Source organism: Pelophylax lessonae, assembly GCF_965119305.1.
Source record: "Pelophylax lessonae genome assembly, chromosome: 8".
Lineage (NCBI taxonomy): Eukaryota > Metazoa > Chordata > Amphibia > Anura > Ranidae > Pelophylax > Pelophylax lessonae.
Window position 1 is genome coordinate 90,057,704 of NC_138775.1, and position 24,481 is coordinate 90,082,184.

The 24,481-nt window shown below is 43.2% G+C and overlaps 1 protein-coding gene across 1 annotated transcript; it reads left to right on the forward strand.

Annotated features, from left to right (window-relative positions):
• The first annotated feature begins 12,052 nt into the window (after positions 1-12,052).
• On the forward strand, positions 12,053-23,106 carry LOC309562273 (thiosulfate sulfurtransferase-like). Its single transcript, XM_082266395.1, has 2 exons — positions 12,053-12,701; positions 22,747-23,106. Exons 1-2 carry the CDS (start codon positions 12,110-12,112, stop codon positions 23,040-23,042), a joined length of 888 nt encoding a protein of 295 aa, XP_082122521.1. The 5' UTR covers positions 12,053-12,109; the 3' UTR covers positions 23,043-23,106.
• The last annotated feature ends 1,375 nt before the right edge of the window (positions 23,107-24,481 follow it).

Below are 24,481 nucleotides of genomic sequence, written 5' to 3' on the forward strand. Positions count from 1 at the left end.
TCGGGCCTTCTTATCCACATCAGTGCCTGACCTTACAAATGCGCTTCTGGAAGAATGGTCAAACATTCCCACAGACACACTCCTAAACCTTGTGGAAAGCCTTCCCAGAAGAGTTGAAGCTGTTATAGCTGCATAGGGTGGGCCAACTCAATATTGAACCCTATGGACTAAGACTGGGATGCCATTAAAGTTCATGTACGTGTAAAGGCAGGTGTCCCAATACTTTTCGTAATATAGTGTATCAGCATTCCTCCTGTTTCAAATGTTGCTCCTTCTCCCAATATATATGCATCTGTGGGGAGGGGGGGCTCTCCTCAAAGGCCACTGGCCTCTCTACCCCCTCTGTCCTGCTGTTTATAGGACAGCCTAAATACTTCAATTGTGTGCCCCCCTAGCATCTGCTCCAGGTGTTTAAACTACATGGGAGCTCAGCTGGTACAGCTAAAAAAGGAGATAGCACGCATGCGAGTAGTTTGAACAGCCTGGAGCAACCACAAGGCGTTTGTGCCTCAGGTGTTGTGTTTCCATATCTTCTGAATTGTACATACCAGTGCATATCATGTTTGAAATTTTGCCCCTTCTACTGTAGCACCCTCCTAGGTAGGTGCTAGTGAGAGAGTATCATTTTTGCCTCCGTCTGCCTATCAGAGGAGCAGCAGGCAAATACGTATATATTGCTTTCTGGCTACCAGAGAGCAGGATCTGTGAGTTAGGTCTGCTCAGTATGCTCAGTGTGTGATTCATCTGGTCTAGGGAGTGTTTCACACTGATATAGTGATATAAAAATATCAGCGCTCAAAACAAATCTAACAGCTGCTGGACACTACAAGGTTCAGTAACACAACCTCACAAACTGGATCAATAAATAGAAAAAACAGTGCAGCGCTAATGTTTGCTGAAAATCCCTAATAGATGGATGAAACAGTAGGTAGAAATGGGAGGGGGGTGGGTCTAGGGATGATAGTCCATGATCAGTGTGGTATCCCGATAAGAGAAATCCAGAGGAGCCAGGTGCAGAAAGAAGTCACACACACCCTCCACCTTCCAGAGTGGCCTCTCACCTCAAGACTCTTAAATGCAGGCACAGCAAAACACTTCTTAAGGATAGAAATCCACAGACTCCAGCCTCAAACCTCTCCTTCCATAGACCAAAGGACATCAGTGGAATGATTCCCCAGGTAGGCTAGGCGCTTCCCAAGCTCATATATAGAGATCTTGTGTGAATCACTCCAGTATCCAAGATAACATAGGAGAAGAAATGCCCAAAATAGTGTAATACTGACTGGTTTATTAAACACAAGCATAACAAAAAAGTGGCCTCTTACTTGGATCCAGAATAATGTGCATCAAAACAATTAGATAAGCAATCCGGCCGGAACAGCGAGACAGTAAAGCTGGCTCCGTCTCGGTCGGTGTCTTCCGTGTCAGCGGGTGACGTCAGACGCTTCCTCCTCCCTCCGCACGCGTATCGCCTCCGTGGGTGGAGGCTTCGTCAGCGGTGATTGAGGATTGGCTGAGCGTCACCCGATATATACTCCTCCCATGAAGGTGATTGGTCAAACCTCCTTAGTGGTTTCTATGACAACCAGGACGCCGGAACCCGACTGGTTTTCGGCTCTTACACCTAACCATAGGAGATATAGCTGCCGAGATCAAAACAAGAGAGGCAAGTAACCCCTTGTATTCCTTAAAATAGACGAAAAGGCGCCATGTACCCTATTTTAACCGTGGATTATAAAAGGCACCGAATGTCACAGCAGACAGAATAAATAAAATAAAATATATATAATATAATATAATGCACAAAGTGCTAGTAGCAATATATATACATAATAAGTTAAGGAAGCGTAAGACGTACAATACCCGCTGACACGTAAGATCCATAAATTACATATATAAGCATATATAATACATGATAGACATAGAAATAAATATTTAAAAGCAAGCGAGTTTATAGTCAATATAAACTATATTAAAAATAAATTAAAATATATACTCAAATTTAAAAACGATAAAAAGTAATCAATCAAACATCATCTGTCAGAAATAAAACAATTCAGATCAAAGTCGGTGTTCAGACCCCGGGGCACGGCAACTTTTGTTTCATAAATCCAAAAGGATTCTCTTTTGCTCAATTGGCGAACAAAATTGCCGCCCCTCCAATGCTTCTTTACCTTCTCAACGCCCCAAAATTTAAGATTTGTGGGGTCTTTATTGTGAGTGTTTTTAAAGTGCTGATATAGGTAATGTGGGGATTTTCCTTTTCTGATACACCTGACATGTTCAGCTACTCTAACCTGGAGAGCTCTCGAGGTCCTTCCCACGTACTGCAACCCACAGTTGCATTCCATCATATAGACGACCCCGGTCGTCGCACAAGTGATGAGATCGTTGATCTTATATTCTCTCCCTGTAGCCTGAGCCACAAATTCCTTCCTGCGTTTTAGATTTTTCTTGGCAGTGCGGCAAACTATGCATTTGCCGCATGCATAGAATCCTTTCAGGAAGGAAAACAGCTTATTGTGTGCTTCCACTGGGGGGTCCACTACCCCCGGGGCCAAGATGTTCCTAAGGGTGGGAGCCCTTTTATACACAAACCGGGGTCTCTCTGGAAGATGGTCCCGCAGGGCCCGATCCTGCATCAGGATGGGCCAGTGTTTGTTGAAAATCATTTCGACCTTCTTATATTGAATGTTGTAATCTAAGATAATCCTTAAATCACCTTTAGGGGCTTCTCGTTTGGGACCACTGGATAACAATGTGTTACGATCAATCCCTTGAACATTTACTAAGTCTTTTGTCAATTTTTCTTCATCATAACCCTTTTGTTTGAACCGTTCAGATAACACGTTGGCCTGTGTAATATAGTCATCCACCGATGAGCAATTCCGTCTGAGCCTAACGTACTGCCCTTTGGGGATATTACACAGCCATGAGGCATGATGGCAGCTGTCTAGGGGAATGTAAGCATTCCTATCAGTGGGTTTAAAGTGATTACTAGTAATAAACCCACTGGTTCCTTTTGTGATGACCAAATCCAGGAAGCACACACTTATAGGACTAATGGTCCATGTGAGGACTATGTTCTTATTGTTGTTATTCAATTTGTACATAAATGTCTCAAGATCCCCCATTTCGCCGTTCCAGATTAGGAACACGTCATCAATGTACCTTTTATAGCACACCAGTTCGGGGGGGCGGTCATGGAACACCACCTCCTCCTCCCAGTGGGCCATAAATAAATTGGCCACACTGGGAGCGAAACGGGCACCCATGGCCACGCCCCTTTTCTGGAGGTAAAAATTGTTTTCATACCAGAAGTAATTTCTGGAAAGACAGAAAAATAGACTGCTCAAGAGAAAACTCCTTAATTTCCTCGGAAGATTCGATGTAGAGAAAGCCCACTTCACTGCCGCCTCTGCTTCCTCATGATCTATAATGGTATACAGCGAACCTACGTCCGCTGTTACCAAAATAGAAGCAGGGGTGCAGGGTACATCCTGTAAAGTCTGGATAATATGTTTAGTATCTTTGAGGTAAGCCTCCGTAGATACTACCAATGGCTGAAGGTGCACATCGACAAATTGGCCCAACCGGGATGTCACGGAATCAATACCGTTGACTGTCGGCCTTCCCGGTGGGCGTTCTTTGTCTTTGTGCACCTTCGGTAAACAGTAAATAATAGGAGTCCTACAGAAAAGTGGGTCCAAATACCAGTCAGTATTACACTATTTTGGGCATTTCTTCTCCTATGTTATCTTGGATACTGGAGTGATTCACACAAGATCTCTATATATGAGCTTGGGAAGCGCCTAGCCTACCTGGGGAATCATTCCACTGATGTCCTTTGGTCTATGGAAGGAGAGGTTTGAGGCTGGAGTCTGTGGATTTCTATCCTTAAGAAGTGTTTTGCTGTGCCTGCATTTAAGAGTCTTGAGGTGAGAGGCCACTCTGGAAGGTGGAGGGTGTGTGTGACTTCTTTCTGCACCTGGCTCCTCTGGATTTCTCTTATCGGGATACCACACTGATCATGGACTATCATCCCTAGACCCACCCCCCTCCCATTTCTACCTACTGTTTCATCCATCTATTAGGGATTTTCAGCAAACATTAGCGCTGCACTGTTTTTTCTATTTATTGATCCAGTTTGTGAGGTTGTGTTACTGAACCTTGTAGTGTCCAGCAGCTGTTAGATTTGTTTTGAGCGCTGATATTTTTATATCACTATATCCTTGTATACCCAGTTACATATATTAGCTGCTCATTATGGATATATTTAGTTACCTTGATAAAAGAGAAATTGATCTTGGTGACATCTTCTCCAGTGCCCCAGTCTCTAGTGTGGAAGGAGATGTATCATCCCTATTTAAAAAGCTGGGCTATGCCCTGGAGAAGAAGGTCAGGCTATGGTGGGACATCACCACCTTCGAATATTATATTAAAACCAAATTAATTCCCAGACGTCTGAGGTGGGATGTCCCACCCAATGATGGGCTGTTGGACGATGAATCCCTCAGTGAGTGGAGGGAATTCTTCTTAAAAAAGGGAGAACAGCTGTTGGAATTTTTACTGATGAGGAAGCGTCGTAAACTCAAAATTATAGATGCCCAGATTAAGGAGATCCAAGCAGCATTAGAGCCCTTTAAAGAGAAAGAAGAGTTCACCAAAAGCTCTGGGATTCTTCAAAATAGACTTATCAAATGGGATAACGAGACACAGAATAAGAAAAAGAAAAAATTCTTAAGAGATTGGGAAGATTTTCAAAAGAATGATATCTTTAAGTGGCAAAAAAAAAAAAAAAACCCCATTGTGAATGTACCCATGGAAGAAGAGGAGAGTGGACAACAGGAATTTCCCCCCCCTTCCACCCCTGCCCCCACAAGCAGGACGACTCATGTTGAGCATTGGCAGGTACCCCCCACCCCTATATACCATTATGAAAATCGGAACGGTCCAGGCAATAGGGGAAGGAAAAGGGGAGGCAGAGGTGGCAGGGGGAAGAACAATAACACTCCCAGGAGAGAAAGAGGACATGAGAGTTATCAAAATAATAATTATCCTCAAAATTATAACAACAATCTCACCCCTAGACCTTTTTCCCAGTACCCTCAGAATTCTGGATGGCAAGTCCCGGCTCGAGGTCGAGGTAGAGGGGGGAGGCCCAACACTCAAAGAGGGGGTTATCCCAATAGAGGAAATTACCAACCACCCATACCAGTATTAACACAGAATAGGTATGAACCCTTGAGTGATAACCATATAGATGGGAATGGGGCTTTTTTAGCGAATCGGGGGGGACAGGCGACTGCCTACCCCCCCCTCCCTCTCAGAATCAAATGGACAGCTGGTGGAGAGGCCCGATACAGGAAACCCCAGTAAACAAGTCTACCAAAAGAAACAGAGAGGAAAAAGAGGAGGCAGGAGGGTCCAAAGAAAAAAGATCCCGGTAGGGGCAGGGATATACAATTTAAGTGGAGTGACTTTAGGGGTAGAAGAGCTGAAGACCTTGGATAAGGGTCTTAAGTTCGCCCCGGTAAGAAATCTGAACAAATTTCAGACGTATGTTAACATACAGAAGTTTGTGAGGACACTAAATGTAAAAAAATATTGCCTTTCTAACCCCATAGTCAGGAACTCCACGGTTGCAGGCTCTTCTGTACTAACTAGTTCTGTGAGCCCACCCATGCCCACTACCAACTTAAGGAACAAATCAATTTTCAACCCCCCCAATAAAAATAATAAATTTATAGACGTATTTAAAAATATGGTCTGTAAAGACTTGGAAAGTCTAAAAATGAAGAAGGTATCAGATCCACAATTCATCAAAGCAGGGATTAAATCCCTCGAAAACAATAAACAAATCGTGATTAGACCTGCTGACAAAGGTGGCGGTTTGGTGGTACTAAGCTTGGAGTACTATAAAGAGGAGATGAACCGCCTATTAGCGGATCTAGATACCTACGAATTACTGAGGGGTGACCCCCTATTGAAATTCAAAGGGGAACTGAGTAAATTAGTTGAGTCAGGCAAGCGTAAGGGAGTACTCACCAAAAAGGAGTCATTGTATTTGGACCCACTTTTCTGTAGGACTCCTATTATTTACTGTTTACCGAAGGTGCACAAAGACAAAGAACGCCCACCGGGAAGGCCGATAGTCAACGGTATTGATTCCGTGACATCCCGGTTGGGCCAATTTGTCGATGTGCACCTTCAGCCATTGGTAGTATCTACGGAGGCTTACCTCAAAGATACTAAACATATTATCCAGACTTTACAGGATGTACCCTGCACCCCTGCTTCTATTTTGGTAACAGCGGACGTAGGTTCGCTGTATACCATTATAGATCATGAGGAAGCAGAGGCGGCAGTGAAGTGGGCTTTCTCTACATCGAATCTTCCGAGGAAATTAAGGAGTTTTCTCTTGAGCAGTCTATTTTTCTGTCTTTCCAGAAATTACTTCTGGTATGAAAACAATTTTTACCTCCAGAAAAGGGGCGTGGCCATGGGTGCCCGTTTCGCTCCCAGTGTGGCCAATTTATTTATGGCCCACTGGGAGGAGGAGGTGGTGTTCCATGACCGCTCCCCCGAACTGGTGTGCTATAAAAGGTACATTGATGACGTGTTCCTAATCTGGAACGGCGAAATGGGGGATCTTGAGACATTTATGTACAAATTGAATAACAACAATAAGAACATAGTCCTCACATGGACCATTAGTCCTATAAGTGTGTGCTTCCTGGATTTGGTCATCACAAAAGGAACCAGTGGGTTTATTACTAGTAATCACTTTAAACCCACTGATAGGAATGCTTACATTCCCCTAGACAGCTGCCATCATGCCTCATGGCTGTGTAATATCCCCAAAGGGCAGTACGTTAGGCTCAGACGGAATTGCTCATCGGTGGATGACTATATTACACAGGCCAACGTGTTATCTGAACGGTTCAAACAAAAGGGTTATGATGAAGAAAAATTGACAAAAGACTTAGTAAATGTTCAAGGGATTGATCGTAACACATTGTTATCCAGTGGTCCCAAACGAGAAGCCCCTAAAGGTGATTTAAGGATTATCTTAGATTACAACATTCAATATAAGAAGGTCGAAATGATTTTCAACAAACACTGGCCCATCCTGATGCAGGATCGGGCCCTGCGGGACCATCTTCCAGAGAGACCCCGGTTTGTGTATAAAAGGGCTCCCACCCTTAGGAACATCTTGGCCCCGGGGGTAGTGGACCCCCCAGTGGAAGCACACAATAAGCTGTTTTCCTTCCTGAAAGGATTCTATGCATGCGGCAAATGCATAGTTTGCCGCACTGCCAAGAAAAATCTAAAACGCAGGAAGGAATTTGTGGCTCAGGCTACAGGGAGAGAATATAAGATCAACGATCTCATCACTTGTGCGACGACCGGGGTCGTCTATATGATGGAATGCAACTGTGGGTTGCAGTACGTGGGAAGGACCTCGAGAGCTCTCCAGGTTAGAGTAGCTGAACATGTCAGGTGTATCAGAAAAGGAAAATCCCCACATTACCTATATCAGCACTTTAAAAACACTCACAATAAAGACCCCACAAATCTTAAATTTTGGGGCGTTGAGAAGGTAAAGAAGCATTGGAGGGGCGGCAATTTTGTTCGCCAATTGAGCAAAAGAGAATCCTTTTGGATTTATGAAACAAAAGTTGCCGTGCCCCGGGGTCTGAACACCGACTTTGATCTGAATTGTTTTATTTCTGACAGATGATGTTTGATTGATTACTTTTTATCGTTTTTAAATTTGAGTATATATTTTAATTTATTTTTAATATAGTTTATATTGACTATAAACTCGCTTGCTTTTAAATATTTATTTCTATGTCTATCATGTATTATATATGCTTATATATGTAATTTATGGATCTTACGTGTCAGCGGGTATTGTACGTCTTACGCTTCCTTAACTTATTATGTATATATATTGCTACTAGCACTTTGTGCATTATATTATATTATATTATATATATTTTATTTTATTTATTCTGTCTGCTGTGACATTCGGTGCCTTTTATAATCCACGGTTAAAATAGGGTACATGGCGCCTTTTCGTCTATTTTAAGGAATACAAGGGGTTACTTGCCTCTCTTGTTTTGATCTCGGCAGCTATATCTCCTATGGTTAGGTGTAAGAGCCGAAAACCAGTCGGGTTCCGGCGTCCTGGTTGTCATAGAAACCACTAAGGAGGTTTGACCAATCACCTTCATGGGAGGAGTATATATCGGGTGACGCTCAGCCAATCCTCAATCACCGCTGACGAAGCCTCCACCCACGGAGGCGATACGCGTGCGGAGGGAGGAGGAAGCGTCTGACGTCACCCGCTGACACGGAAGACACCGACCGAGACGGAGCCAGCTTTACTGTCTCGCTGTTCCGGCCGGATTGCTTATCTAATTGTTTTGATGCACATTATTCTGGATCCAAGTAAGAGGCCACTTTTTTGTTATGCTTGTGTTTAATAAACCAGTCAGTATTACACTATTTTGGGCATTTCTTCTCCTATGTTATCTTGGATACTGGAGTGATTCACACAAGATCTCTATATATGAGCTTGGGAAGCGCCTAGCCTACCTGGGGAATCATTCCACTGATGTCCTTTGGTCTATGGAAGGAGAGGTTTGAGGCTGGAGTCTGTGGATTTCTATCCTTAAGAAGTGTTTTGCTGTGCCTGCATTTAAGAGTCTTGAGGTGAGAGGCCACTCTGGAAGGTGGAGGGTGTGTGTGACTTCTTTCTGCACCTGGCTCCTCTGGATTTCTCTTATCGGGATACCACACTGATCATGGACTATCATCCCTAGACCCACCCCCCTCCCATTTCTACCTACTGTTTCATCCATCTATTAGGGATTTTCAGCAAACATTAGCGCTGCACTGTTTTTTCTATTTAGTGTTTCACACTGGTCCAATAGGGAGGCATATTGCACAGTGGAGGAAATCTGACCAATGGGTACACAGGCTTTGATACAGCCCCAGTGATTGGCACAAACTGATTGTCTCAGTGCATTGTGGGGTGTGGTATGGAGGCCAGGAGCACGTGCTGCGGGGGTCTTTGGCTGGTGAGCAGAGTCCCAGAGGGAGGGTGGCAGCTGCCTCTTCTTCCTCTGTAGCAGTGGCACGCGGTCACAGGCAGGGGACCAGAAGGAGGGAGCTGAGCCTAGAGGTCCATGAGAGCTGACTGAAGGGGTAGAGACACAGGAGACAGTCGAAAAACAGTATCGTGAGTACAGGGGATTGTGTCTAGGAGCCTGACCAGAGGGGGGTTACCCCGGTGTAGGATAGTCAGAGCACGGGTGTCAGCAGGTCAAGTGAAAGAGGCTACTAGGTGTGTATCCCATAGATAATTCATCCTAACAAGTCATCTACATAGAGGCTTAATCCTAAATTCATCTAAGGGGCAAGGTGAATCAGCAGCCTGGCTGCATCTTCAGACAGGAGTCCTCATGTACTGTGAATAGTATCCCACTCTTCCCTTCTCCCATCCCTAATTTAAATAGGTTGTAAACTCATTACAAATTTTTTTTTCCAACCTGAAAGAGAAACACATAATGAGCTAGTATGCATACTAGCTCATTATGAAATACTTACCTTATAACAAGCCCCCGCCGTGCCGCCCGCTTACCTGTATGACGGGTGACATGTTCAGTCGCCCGTCTTCCGGGATTGCAGCATCTGGCCATCTGATTGGCTGGATCCGCGATTACGTCACTCCCGCGCGGGAGCTGACGGTCACGGCACGGGGCTCTGAAGGAACGGCACTAGCGGCCGCTCCTTCAGAGCCCATGCGCCAGTGATGTCACTGGCTGCATTTAAGGTAAATATCTCCTAAACGGTACATGTTTAGGAGATATTTACAGTACCTATAGGTAAGCCTTATCATAGGCTTACCTATAGGTAAAAGTTGCAGAGGAGGGTTTACTTCCTCTTTAAATAAAACCACAAAAACAACTATTTCCCCTAGACTGTTCATTGACTGATCCAGAGAGTAAAGAGTTAAATTGTGCCTGCTGCAGTTGCTAATGGTAACCCAGGGGGATCCCAAGGTGAACAATCCAGCAGTCCTCAAGGGGGCAGTGCTACACTACCATTACACATGCAGCTGTAGGGGGGTACTCTCCACTGCTGGCCCCTCGATCCCCTTCATCCTGCCATTTGCAGGATAAGCTGCCACTCTAGGCCGCTTATACTGTGCTCATGCATAAAAAGATCCTTCTCTAGCTAAGCTTAGTCGCTGCAGCTAGAGAGGGAGGGAGTACATTGCTCACAAGTGCATAGCCGACAGGGGGCGCACAATTAAAGTATTCAGCTCGTCCTATAAATGGCCGGACAGAATGAGATCAAGGGGTCAGTGGTTTCTGTGGAGAAATCTCTCCACTACTCTATGTGTAAATGGGAGGAAGTGCAGCATTTGAAACAGGAGGAGCCTTGGTATGTACTATTCAGAAGATATGAAGTTGCATTGGGGGATTTCTGAAAATGTTGCTAAAGATCAGTTTACACTTTAAATAGGAAGAAAAGTAGTTCTGATGCAAACGTAAGCCCACTTAGGCTAGGTTCACACTCGTGCAGGTGATTGCCACTGTGGGACCATACCTATTCCTGCAACCACCAATTGGCAAAAAATGCACTGCGGTTTAGGAGAAGTATAGAGGTGCCATTAATCCTAAAGTCACCCACGCACACTGGAAACTTTCAGTGCAGTTTTTCCAGATGAGGAACCAGCACTGAGCTTGCGGTTTCCATGTGGGGAGCATTTTAAAAAAAAGGTGCAGAGACCTTTTTCCTGAATTTTTAGGAGGCACAGCAGCCCATTCAAATTGCTGTCTGTCTGCCCTGCGCAAACCACGGCACGCAGTGCCGCACAAGTGTGAACCTGCCTTAAGCCCCATACACACGATAAGAAATTGGGAAGGGAAATCTTGTCCGACGACGCATCTGACGATTTTCGGATTGTTAGTATGGTGCTTTCGACAGCCAACTCCGACTTTTCGGCTGACAAAATCCTGATGTGCAGGCTATAAAATTTTTGTCGTCCGTAATACAACGTCCGATTTTCGTCTCATTAGTACAGATTTCCACGGAAAAAATATCTTAAGAGCAAGACTAGGCATGCTCAGAGATGAAAGAACACATACAAAGCAATCCAACACATGACATCACTTCTGAAGTAGAATTCTGTCGTATGGGAAAATTCGTATGAAAAAAACCTCTTCACTTTCCACATCAGACTAGCATGCCACAAAAAACGGACAACAGATCGTTCGATAATCTGATCGTGTGTACGGGGTTTTACACATAATGTTACTATAATTCTTTCACAATTTATTTCCCAATAAATAAATCCCAAAATATTATTTGCTTTGCAGACATTGCCCAACATCTAGAGGTACTGCCTAGCTTACTGTTCACCATATTCCTAAATCCATCTGTAGGCCTTCTCTAGGTTTGTATGTGAATATACTGTATCTATTTATGACCAGTTGTCCTTATTTAGGTTTAAATGTTTCACTTTTTTTCCTTCTGTGATATTCAACCTGCCTTTAAGAGTCGGTTCACACTAGCGCGACTTGTCAGCCTGACAAGTCGCGCTCCCTCACGGTCCATTGACCGCTACAGGACCCGTTCTAATAGAAGCGACACAAGTCACTCCGACTTAGAAAAAGGGTCCTGTACTACTTCGGGGCGACCTCGGAGCGACTTGCATAGACTTCCATTATGTGAAGTCCCTGCAAGTCGCTCCGAAGTCGTGGTGCATGGTAATGCACAAGTCGCCCCCGAAGTAGTAAGGAGTCGTGTCGCCCCAGTGTGAAACGACTCTAAATGTGTACCAGTGTTATGTACAGCATGTAATAGTAAAACAGGAAAAAAAGTAAATGTGTACTTGAAATGTCACGTGACATTATTTCTCAATAACGGTTGTCTGTGTTGCTGTTTCCTCCAGCAATGAAATGAGTTAAAATAGAGTTGCTAGAGTATCAGCCCATTGGAAATTATCCAGTAGTGGCATGACTAGCCTCTCCTATATTCTGTGTGCTTTGAAAAGCACAAAACACACAGCTGCCTACACAGGCTTGCCAGCATGTCTCAGCAACTTCTCTCCCGGGCTCTGGTGTCAATAAACTGGCTAGCTGGATCCCTGAAAACGGGTCAATCAGGCCCAGCTCTGCGTGTACTGGATGCATCATTCTACTACCCACCAATTAGGAATGGACGTGAGGAGTATGTAGAAAAGCACATACCAGGAGCATTATACTTTGATATAGATGAATGTAAAGACCAGACGTCTCCCTATGAAGTGATGCTACCCAGTGAATCTGCTTTTGCCAAATATGTGGGCAATCTGGGCATCAATAATGCTAGCCACGTTGTGGTGTACGATGCTGATCAAGTGGGCACTTACTATGCCGCAAGAGTCTGGTGGATGTTTAAAGCCTTTGGTCATAAGAATGTGTTTGTTCTGAATGGAGGGTTCAGGAACTGGGAGAAGCAAGGACATCTGGTAACATCTGAGGTAATTAAACCACAGCCAGAGACGTATAAAGCTGTGCTAAATTCTACTCTGGTAAAGACATTTGAAGACATTCAAAGAAATCTAAACAGCAAACAGTTCCAGCTGGTGGACTCGCGTTCTGAAGGACGTTACACTGGCACAGAGCCTGAGCCAGGAGGAGGTAAGGTGGATTGGGGCATGCTATTTTGTCTATACTGAAGCAGAACTAAAGGCAAAACTTTCTTTTTAGTTTTGGATAGAGTGGAAAGGGACTAGAACACCTGTCAGGTTTTTATTTCTGTCTGTGCCCCCATTAGGGAGATTCACTCTCTTTTTGTCCCATTTACTATTATCATTAAAAATTAAAGTAGAAAAAAAAAAATTAAAGTAGATCCCAAATCTTGGGTTATCACCAAAGTAGGAATATCTTTCAAAGAGAACACTATTTCTAATGACCCTGATAACAGCAAAGGAATCCCTTGTTGTGGAGGGATTTTATTTACTTCCTGTTTTGGCTCTGGGACAAGAAGTGAAAAAAAACAAACGGGACTCAGATAGCATAAAGGGGTTATAACCTCCACTAGTTTTGCCTTTAGGTCTTCTTTAAGGGCCTTTTCACACTGCCTATATGCTAAATTAGGGGTCGTGAATTAAAATTGTTGGTGATCCAGTCAGTAAAATTTTTTGCTGGCTGAGGTCGAATCCCATGTTTGTGCTTTAACACAGACTTTACATCACATTCCCCCCTGTACATCAGTGTCTTCAGCCTACCCTTCACATTACAGTCCCCTCTACATAGAAGACATTGCTGGAAGTGGCAGACAAGTCCCTTCCTCTTCTTTATTGTGGCCCTCCTGCTGGCAATTCTACCTGTGGAAGCCTCCAGACCCATAAAAAGATACCGGGAAGCTCCGTCCATCCATTCATCCCTCTGGATATTTTATCAAGTGTGGCCGTTTGACTGGACTCCCTGGTACCACAGCATATGTTCCATTCTCTCTCCATTGTGGTAAGAGCCCATTCACATCACTGGGTGTCACTTCAAGTTTTCAGTTTTTGCACTAAGTCACGTTTTACTGGATTATTGTTTTGGTAAGAGGTTAATTCACCTATCACCAATCAAGTTGGTCCGTTTTACATGCATCACCTTGTGAACACTCCCCTTCAGATGGAATAGACTCCTCATTGTTTTTTGCATTGTTTTTTGGATTTTTTCACATATGGACAATGTTTATTGTTTTATTGTTTAGTAATAGCGCACTTTTGTAATTTTCAGTTACATTTTTTTCACACCCTCTACATCAGTGTCCTAAGTCCCTCTTTCACATTACAACCATCCTTAACAACAGAGTCGCCCCACCCCCTTTACATTAGTGTCAACAGTCCCCCTTTACATCAAGGACCCCCTGCACTTTACAGTCCCCTCTTAAAGCAGTTCCACCGTATCCTCAGTTTCACTTCACATTACATTCTCCTTTATATTGCAGTGTCCCTTTACATTTCAGTCCCTTTTACGTCACAGTGCCCTTCGTATTGAAGTGCCCCTTCCCATCGCAGTCCCCCTTTACATCACAGTGCCCTTCACATCGCAGTTCCCCTTCACATTACAGTGTTCTTTCAATGGAAGCCCTTCCCCCACACAGGCCCGCCTTCAGCCGGGCAGAGGCTGTTATCATTCTCTCCCGGGTCTGCTGGCGGCCCCCGCTGATAGAGTCTCAGCAGGGCAGGGGACAGGAGGTGCTTAAGATGTCAAAAAAGGACAGGAGTTGGCCAACCTATTATGTGAACATTCAGGTGATTACCTGCATGTTAATTTGAGAAAACTTGTGCTCTCTGTCCAGATCTGCAGCACCTCCCCACACACAGCTAATGTGTAAGGTAAAGTCTACAGGCTCGGAAAAATCAGTTTGTGCATGGATAGAAAACTGTCTAAAGAGTAGTGGTTAATGATTCTTACTCTGAATAATCTAAGGTTGACACTGGTGTACCCCAAGGTTCAGTGTTGGGACACTTACATTTTAATATATTTATAAATCATATAGGGTCTGGGATTAAAAGTGCAATTTCAGTCTTTTCAGATGACACCAAGCTATACAGCGTAATACTGTTCTTACAGGATGTCTTCAATTTACAAGCCGACCTCAATGCACTGTTTAATTGGGAAACTATGTGGCAAATTAGGTTTAATGTTGATAAATGTAAAGTTATGCACTTGGGGGCTAAGAATATGCATGCATCATATAGTGGAGAAGGATCTGGGTGTTCTGGTAGATCATAAACTTAGTAATAGTATGGAATGCCAAGCTGCAGTTTCCAAAGTGAGCAAAGTCCTTTCTTGTATTAAGAGAGGTATGAACAGCAGAGAGAGAGATATCATTTTACCCCTGTACAAATCATTAGTAAGACCTCATCTGGAATATGCAGCTCAGTTCTGGGCACCAGTTCACAAAAAGAATATTGGGGAACTATAGAAAGTGCAGAGAAGGGTAACCAAACTAATAAGAGGTATAGAGGACCTCAACAAAATTAAAGGAACACTCTGAAAACACATCAGATCGCAATAGGGAAAAATGTCATGCTGGATATCTATACTGATATGGACTGGGTAATGTGTTAGGAACAAAATGATGCCACATCCTTTAAAGGAAATAAAAATTATCAACCTACAGAATTCTGATTTCAAAGACACCTCCAAAATCAAAGTGAAAAAATGATGCAGCAGGCTAGACCATTTTGCTGAAATTTCATTGCAGCAACTCAAAATGGTACTCAGTAGTTTGTATGGCCCCCGGGTGCTTTTATGCATGCCTGACAATTTCAGGGAATGCTCCTAATGAGATGACAGATGGTTTCCTGAGGTATTTCCTCCCAGATCTGGACCAGGGCATCACTGAGCTCATGAACAGACTGAGGTGCAACCTGGTGGCGTCGGATGGACTGATACATAATGTCCCAGAGGTGTTCTATTCTCACCACATGAGGCCAGGCATTGTCGTGCACCAAGAGGAACCCAGGACCCACTGCACCAGCATAGGGTCTGACAATGGGTCCAAGGATTTTATCCAGATACCTAATGGCAGTAGGGGTGCCATTGTCTAGCCTGTAGAGGTCTGAACATCCCTCCATGGATAGGCCACCCCAGACCATCACTGACCCACCACCAAACTGGTCATGCTAATTATGTTACAGGCAGCATAACCTTTATCACAGCTTCTTCAGACCTTTTTACGTCTGTCACATGTGCTCAGGGTGAATCTGTTCTCATCTGTGAAAAGCACAGGGTGTCAATAACAGACCTGCTTATTCTGGTGTTTTATGGCAAATGCCAATTGTCCTCTGCAGTGCCAGGCAGTGAGCACAGGGCCCACTAGAGGTCATTGGGCCCTCAGACCACCACTGCTGGAGGTAGTTTTTTTGGGCTCTGGTAGTGCTCATCCTGTTCCTCCTTGCACAAAGGAGCAGATACCGGTCCTGCTGATGGGTTAAGGACCTTCTACAGCCCTGTCCAGCTCTCCTAGTGTAACTGCCTGTCTCCTGGAATCCCATCCATGCTCTTGAGACTGTGCAGGGGGACACCGCAAATCTACTGGCAATAGCACAGATTGTGTGCCATCCTGCAGGAGTTGGACTGCCTGTGCAACCTCTATAGGGTCTAGGATCAACTCATGCTACAAGTAGTCAGAATTACCCTAGCCAAATACTAAACTAGTGAAAAACAATCAGAAAAAGATGAGTAAAGGAAAAAATGTCAGTGTCATCTGTAAAACCATTCCTGTTTTGGAGGTTGCCTCATTGTTTCCCATCTAGTGTACCTGTTGTTAATTTTAATAACATCAAACCAGCTGAAACTGATTAACAACCCCTCTGCTACTTAACTAACCAGATCAAAATCCCAGAAGTTTAATTAACTTGATGATATACTCTGATTAAAAAGTGTTCCTTTCATTTTTTTGAGCAGTGCATATATACACTTTATATTGTATTTTAATGATTTTTTTTTTACTGTCCGGGAAGCTGTAGATTATTCACTTCATAAAATCATATATAAGCCCATCCACCAATACAACTTTTACTGTATACCTGTGTGGAAAAAAAAGTCCTTGTAAATAGATAAAGAGGAAAAAAGGAAAAGAAGAGAATCAAAGTCCTTGTGCTCACACTCCTGCGTGTTCAAAGAAAAGCATGAGTTAAATTATTTTTGCACAATGTGGATTTTTGTGAGCTACTACTTCTAGGGTTAGTTCTAGTCTTCAGAACTACACGCCCTTTCTAAAAACAAAGCAAATGCCTGATAGAGAGTCTAAAGTTCACCCTCCAGTGTAATCCAGAATATTTATTTTGACTATTTAACACTTTTCCTTTAACCCTTTACCATCCAACCCAGGTGTTCCTTTACCTAGGTATTGACAGCTGCAGGGCAGGAAGGACTGTGATTGGCTGTCATGGAGCAAGCCTGATTCGTAGAAACTTACTGCAGGTTGATTAGAGACAAGGACACTCTGGAGTATGTTCTGGGCCTACCTCTAGCCACTTGCAAGTTGGTCTGGAGACATAGACTGACCAACTGGCACAAAGATCTGGCAGATAGCAATCTAAAGTTTGCCTTTGAGGATATTCATGCAAGCCAGAAACCATAGCTGATACAGACACTGCCCCTTTTGCATCACCCATGAAGAAACTGCTTTCCATGTCTTCTGGTAGCGGCCCTTTGCTCATAACCTGTTGAGTGCCCTGGAGTCAAAGCTCAAAGACTTTGTAACACAAACCGCAATTAGCCACATTGGGGTGTTGCACAGACTCTTTTGTAATGCATTTTCACAATAGGACATTGATTGCACCTGGCAGATGGTGTGTAGCTTTAAGGATGTTTTGTGGTGCGCCAGAAAGCGCCAGGGGGAGAGAATGTCCTTTGAGGACTGTCGTAAGATGGTCCACAGTCGACCACAGAGACTATAGCCTTATGGACTTTAATGAGGAAGAGGATGTATGAGAAAAGTTCCCCTTTCTCCACTCTGCCTTATGTGTCCTTATCCTTCAGTAAGGCTTCGGGCCTGTAAACTTTTTCCCCTTTCCCTCCTTCCTATTCCCCCATCACACACTTTGCTTGTAGAAATGTTTTGAACAGTTTATTTTTGTTATGGCGCCTTGTAGGACAAGAAAGGCAGAGGTTTAACTGCACTGCATATCTTACATTGCCCTGCTTAGTATTTTGGTGGTATCTCAGTGGCCGCAAACTGCTTATGGGTAAAATGGTTGCATGCTTAACATGATGGTAAGAGGAACTGTATTGGATCTGTATTTTTATGTAGTGTATATTTATGTTCTGCATCACAGTACAGGATAAAATGTACAGTAACAAAGTATTTTTTTTTTTAATATTAAATATATAAATATGTTTTTTTTTTTAAAACCAAAAAAAGTGGTCACATGATCGAGAGCTGGTTTATTTGGCTCCTGATCATTACTAGGAACCTGGAGGTGTCTTTGACAGCTTGATTACCGTGCTGGGTGCACACAGTGAGATCGCTCTCAGCACAGAAACCTCTGCCGGCCATAGGCACATATGTGTTGTGTGTGGCCATTAAAGACCACCTTCTTTGCCACTGCACATATGCATTATGTGGTCAGCAAGAGGTTAATGTTTACCAGTTTTATTTTCTATGTCTCTTAGGCCTCATTCACATGCTTGTAATGTTGCAAAAGTTCATCTTCAGCCACCCAGGATGCACATGTATTCTGTGCAGGGACATGGAAGAATCCTGTTAAAATCATTGACAGGTAGCTGCCTGCATGGCTGTGTACAGACCTCAGACATGCATCCCAGAGAAGTTGTAAAACTCATGTCAGCATACATTTGGTCAGCTCTGCCCTCCTGACCATAGGGGGTTGCACTACATGGGTAAAAACACAGACGTGGCCATCTTGGAAAGGAAGGCCATCTAGAATAAAGGACACAGAAAAGGAAAAACACCCAAAGGAAGTGTGCGTCTGTCCACAGACTCCGTAGACTGGCTGACATTTATTAGGATTTGCAGCAGCATTCAAGCCCCTGATGCCGATGTCACTGATTAAGTGTTTTTGGGATGTAAAATCTCTGCAAGACTTCTAGGCTGCCTACCTTTGTGGGTGTTGATTTTATCTGGAAGAATTGTTTTTGTGTAGGGTTTCATGGGCACAATTAACACCGAAAGACCAATTTTTTTGTACCTGTTTGTATGTGCATATCATTTCAAGGTCAATTCTTGCTTTCATCAAGAGTATCTCTATAGGGTTACAGTGTGAAGGTACCATGAACACCCAAAGACCAATTTTTCAGCAACTGTTTGAGAGGTGCATATCATTTAAATTTTTGGCAGCAAAGCCAATTTTTTCAAGAGTACTTCTATAGAGTTACGATGTGAAGACACCATGGACACCCAAAGACCAAATTTTCTGCACCTGTTTGACAGGTGCATATCATTTAAATTTTTGACTTGCTTTCATCAAGAGTACCTCTATAGAGTTACGGTGTGAAGGCACCTTCGACACCCAAAGTCCAATTTTTCCGCAGCTGTTACTTCTATCCAAAGTCTGTGAAAGAGACACAGAATTTATCTAAAAAATGTCTAATCTTGTTCCCAGTGCACTACATTGTGGCCTCATCATACAGACTGGCTCTCCAAACTGTTATTTCCAAAATAAAGGAAGCTTGCAGGGAAAATGTAATTTTTTGGGCTTTTACATTTTATTATTGCTGCAGCAGCTTCTAGTCACGGTACAGATGTGCCACTTTACAGGCAAACTAAGGAGACCCCCCTAGTACTATATTTAAGGAATTTTTCATTTTTATTGTTATCTCTTATTTTGATGCTTTCATTTTAAGCATCAGTAATTCACTGTTCATCTAAAAATGATGTTTTTTTACAAACGTTTTTTTTCATTGATACATGTCCCCAAGGCAATACCCAGACACCCATAACCATTGTATGCCCAATTACTTGCATATAAGCCTTCAAAATGGGCACTTTTTATTTTTCCAGTTCAGGTACCATAGACTTCAACAGTGTTCGTTATTCGGTTCCAAACTTTTGTGATGTTCAATGTCGCAAAATGTATCAATATGTGTTAATAATAGAAAGGATTGGATGTCTCCAACTTTCTATGCTTGTTGAGTTTTTTCAAGTTTATCACTGGGCACAGATCGCCCGATTTTGATTTTTTTTTTTTTTAACCAGGCTTTTTACTTTTACATCAAATCCGGTAGCCTTGCTGGCTGGAAGAGATCGTAAGGTGGACATCCCTTAAACTTCCACCAATGTCAAACCTATATAGCTGATATGGCTCACTGATCCTGAATATTATATGAAAACAATATCATCATATGTGCGCAGAGCCTCATCTGACTCCCACAGGCACTCCCTGGTCTGAAGAATTTTCCCTCCTCATATCTACCCGGGGGAAGCCACCTATATGCTGGATCTTTCTAACTTTTGTCAGAGGATATCTGCCCTGACCTACCAGTGGTCACCCTTGAGATGGCTGTATCCAATCTACTCCTAAATAGATTGGAGCCATTGTCTGGTATCTTGCACTAGTTTGATGTTAAGGTGGGATCCGTCGACCATGGCTTTAGCCATAATGCCCTCCTTGACGGGGGCAACATCACTCTTGAAGAACTTCTACTGATGCATCTAGAGTCTCCCACCAATTTCAGCTCTTACAAAGTTGTTACCTCCTTGTCTATCCCCACTTCCTCCAGAAGGGTTTCTTTAATAATACCCATCCAACTCGATATTGCTCTGCCTAACGCTGAAAATTTTATTGCTGGTCTGCAGGCACCTGCAGATGCTACAGTATGTTGGAGCACTTCTGATCTAGATCTAATTTTCAGACTAGAGTGTCCTTGAACATAACTGCAAGGTGATGTGTCTTGCCAGTCACAATAATGATGCATTCATCATCGAAGGAGACAGCAGCAGGTTGACCTTTGCCTCTTTCAGGGATTACAGTTTTCACACCCTGTTTATACAGGTCTTTTTCTCTGGCCCCTGCCATTCTTCCTGGATTAACTTCTCCAGTCCTTTCTAACCTTGTGGAGAGTTTCCTCCACTTCACCCCAGGCTATTGCATCCTTAACTGCCCTTGCAAAAGGCTCTATTGGGCAAACGTCAAAGCCTTCGGCCCCTTTAATATCTTCATCCTCTGAAAAGCTTTCCAATTTGGGCATCACCTACTGGCTCTGGTTGGAAGTGCTGGGCAATTCAGCCACCAACTGAGGAGTACAGGCTTCATGTATCGACTCCTTTGCCAATTCTTTAATCAAGACCGCTGCTTTTCTGACAACCCCTTCTTTGTCAGTTGCTGCTTCCTACAAGCGGACTTGACATACTAGCTTGTCAGGCAATAACTTTCCACCACAAACACAGCAACCATTTGGGCTGGTAACTTGTGGTGTTTGAAGACAAAGAGCAAAAAAAAAATGAGAGGCCAGATGATGACCTTGATCAACGTTGTCTGGATGCCTGCGCCTAAATTGCGACTGTTCTGGTCTTTAGAGGGATCCCTCCATCTTAAGGTCCTTGCAGGGCTGTATGCCACTTGCTCCAGGAAGACTTCACATACTGGCTTACCAGGCAATGACTTTCCACCAAAAACGCAGTAATTATTAGGGCTGGTAAGTGGTAACCTGTGGTGTTTGTAGGGTTGCCACCCCATCCTTTTAAAACTGAACACATATTAATTACATGGGTTCTGTGGCTGATTAAGGTGATAATTAAATTCAATTGGTGCCTTATCTGCATTAAATTAGCCTCAGAACTTGTGAAATTCATATGTATTAGGGTTTAAAGGGATGAGGTGGAAACTTTAGGTGTTTTGTAGACATGGAGTAGTGATAATGAGAGGTGAGATGATGACTTTGATCCACATTGCCTGGATGTCTGTTCTTGGATTGTGACTTGTCTTGACCTTTAGGGGGCTCTCTCCATCTAGAGGTCCTTACAGAGCTGGAGATATTGGCTCCCTTTTTCTCAATATCTTCACTGCTTACCTAATCCCTTCACCTTACAAGCAATGGGTGGTCTTCCTGTGCAGCATTTGTCTTAGAAACCGAGCAAAGCAGCAGACCGAAATGAAAAACAACATGACACAGTGATTCCACAGCAAGCATTGAGAAGGAGATAGGAAGAGCTCAGGTGAATGCCATAAAGAACAGAGTGATCCCAGAGCAACACAGAGAAGGAGATAGGAAAAGCTCAGGTGAATGCCATAAAAAGGGAAAACATACCTGCAAACAATGACCACATAAGCATTCAGCATGCATGAGTTGAGAACACTACCATTTGTTGCCCACAAATGCCTTAAACTAATTTAAACTGGTACCCTTGTTCATTGATGATGTCAGTGCCTGAGCATGCTCAGATCGCCATTTTGGAAAAGGGCAAGCCAGGAGTCACTATATGCCTTTCATGCTCAGTGTACTGGCACTGCTGCAGCCATTTGGAAATGGTAAATGCCCACAACACACACAGGTGTAGGAATTTAGGAAAGCACTTACAAACAGAGAAAAGAAGCAAAAAGCATTTGAAAAGAAGTGAAAAGCATATGGAAAGCAAAGAGAAAACACCTTCACTTGTTTAAGAGCTTTCTTTGATAGGCCTACACCACCAGAATGTGGCTCTAACCATATAGATCATTTAGAGGCCTGTATAGGAAGGACTTCCACAGAGCAGAGGCTGAACTATGCCCCAAGACCACCAGAATGAGACTCCAACCATATAGCTCATTTAGAGGCTGTACAGAAAGGATCTTAACCCAGGAGAGGATGAACCTAGCTGGAACGACAAACGGTAAGGGATAGCTCTCGACTCCAGTTCTGAACAGGTGAGGATGAAAAGAAGGATATTGTGAGCCGGGTCTGTCTTTGATTTATAGTTAACCAGTTCTATCAGGTTATGGGGGCAGAGCCACAACCCATTGTATGCTGCCATGATGTGCCTGGAAAAGAAATAAATGTTTATTTTTGGATTTATTGCCACTTTATTAGAGCCACATTGTCCAGAGATGTGGGCGGGAGACATTGTTAAATACTAGTTCTAATACAAAATGCAGAACTGTGATAAACTTAGCCTTTGATGGTCCATGTATCAATGTAAATGAAAAAAAAAAATATTTAGGATAAGACTACGTTATTACAGTTTTTTTCATTTTGTTCACATTTCTAATAATTTGTTTTGTTAAATTTACAGAAATATTCCCTGGACACATCCCCGGCTCCTTAAACCTCCCGTTCACCAGTTTTTTGACAGAAGAAGGATTTGAGAAGTCACCTGATGAGATGCAGCGCCTTTTCCAGGATATGGGAATAGATCTGAAGAAGCCCCTGACAATTACTTGTCGGCGTGGTGTAACAGCCTGTCAGTTGGCTTTAGCTTCCTACATTCTGGGCAAGGAAGATACTTCTATCTATGATGGGTCGTGGTATGAATGGTTCCATCGGGCCAAACCAGAACAAAAAATCACTGTCTGGAAAAATGACAAATAGCTTGGAGACTATCTGTCCATGGGTACGTGGCAGTGTCTTGATCACTAGAAGCTGTGTAACAAAGTGATGGCCAGCTGCAGGGGAGTCAAGTGATACTTTTTAATTTTTAGGGCTGTTCGCTATGCCAGGCAAAATCAATGAGTTTATTTTTTACCAAAAGTCAAATGTTTCTAATTAACCTGCTTAGCCCCAGTTACCTTAGAAGCAGCTGTACCATAGATATACCCCCACGGTTTATCTGTGTTTAAGATCCAATTCACACTTGTGCAACTTGATGTCTAAAGTCGCATGACAAGTCATACCCCATCTTTTCCTGTGATAACTATTCATATATGTGCAACCTAAAGTCGCAGCGACTGCAAAGTAATTAATGCACTACTTCGGTTTAACTTACATGCAACTTAAGGGCCATAGACTTTATTGTTAACCCTCAAAAGTTGATTAAAGTCCTACCTGAATATTTTACATGCAACAGTGGGTCCAACTTAGCAGAGGGAAAACAAGTTACATCCAAAGCTGCGTCAAAGTTACATCAAAGTTGCACTCCAAAGCCATGCAACTTTGTACAAGTGTGAATAGAGCCTAAACAACATCTTGTAGGGTTGGTATAGACGTGTAAAACAATGGGGTTTATTTACTTAAGCTGGAAAGTGAAGCTGTGCATGGTAGCCAATAAACTTCTAACTTTAGCTTGTTCAATTGAGCTTTGACAAAAAAACTGGAAGCTGATTGGTTTCTATGCAGAGCTGCACTGTATTTTGTGCTCTCCAATTTAAGTAAATCAACAATTTAGGGTTTCTAGGGCATGCCTAAAAGAGTGAAATCCCCAGATCATTAATCTGCATGTTTCCTAATGATTGTCCAGCAAGCTCGTACAGCAACAATCACCGCAAGTATTAAATGGCTGTGCAGAGAGCCATGAATAGCTACGGCTGCCAGCGACCTCTCAATATGTAAAGGGGGCCAGCGACTGTACCTAGCCACTCTCATCTGCAGCTGTAAACAAAAGATTTCTGCAGCTACAATTTGCACCGGCACTCTGGTGTGAAGGTAACCCTACACTCCAATTGAGGTTGAGTGGGTGATTAGCAAATTTTGATTTAAAGATGCAGCTGTCCTTAAAAACCCAGTTAAATATTCAGCATAAAACAGCTAAATAGGTATATCCAGGTGTATCAAATAAAAAGGTATGCAGAGTCCTACATTTTTTTTTTTTCTTGGGAAAGCAGTAGAAAAGCCTGACGCATGCCAGCATGCACCAGAGAAGGGCCATTGCTATGTATGTGGAAATAGTGGTCGCTCTGCAGAGGACCAACACACTTTCTGCTGAGTCAGATCTAAAGCTCAGCAATTAGCAAAGCTCATGCTTCCTGCTGATTGGAAATCTCTAGCTTTGACTCAGCAGGAAGTGCCAGACCTCTGCACTGTGGCCACTGCTT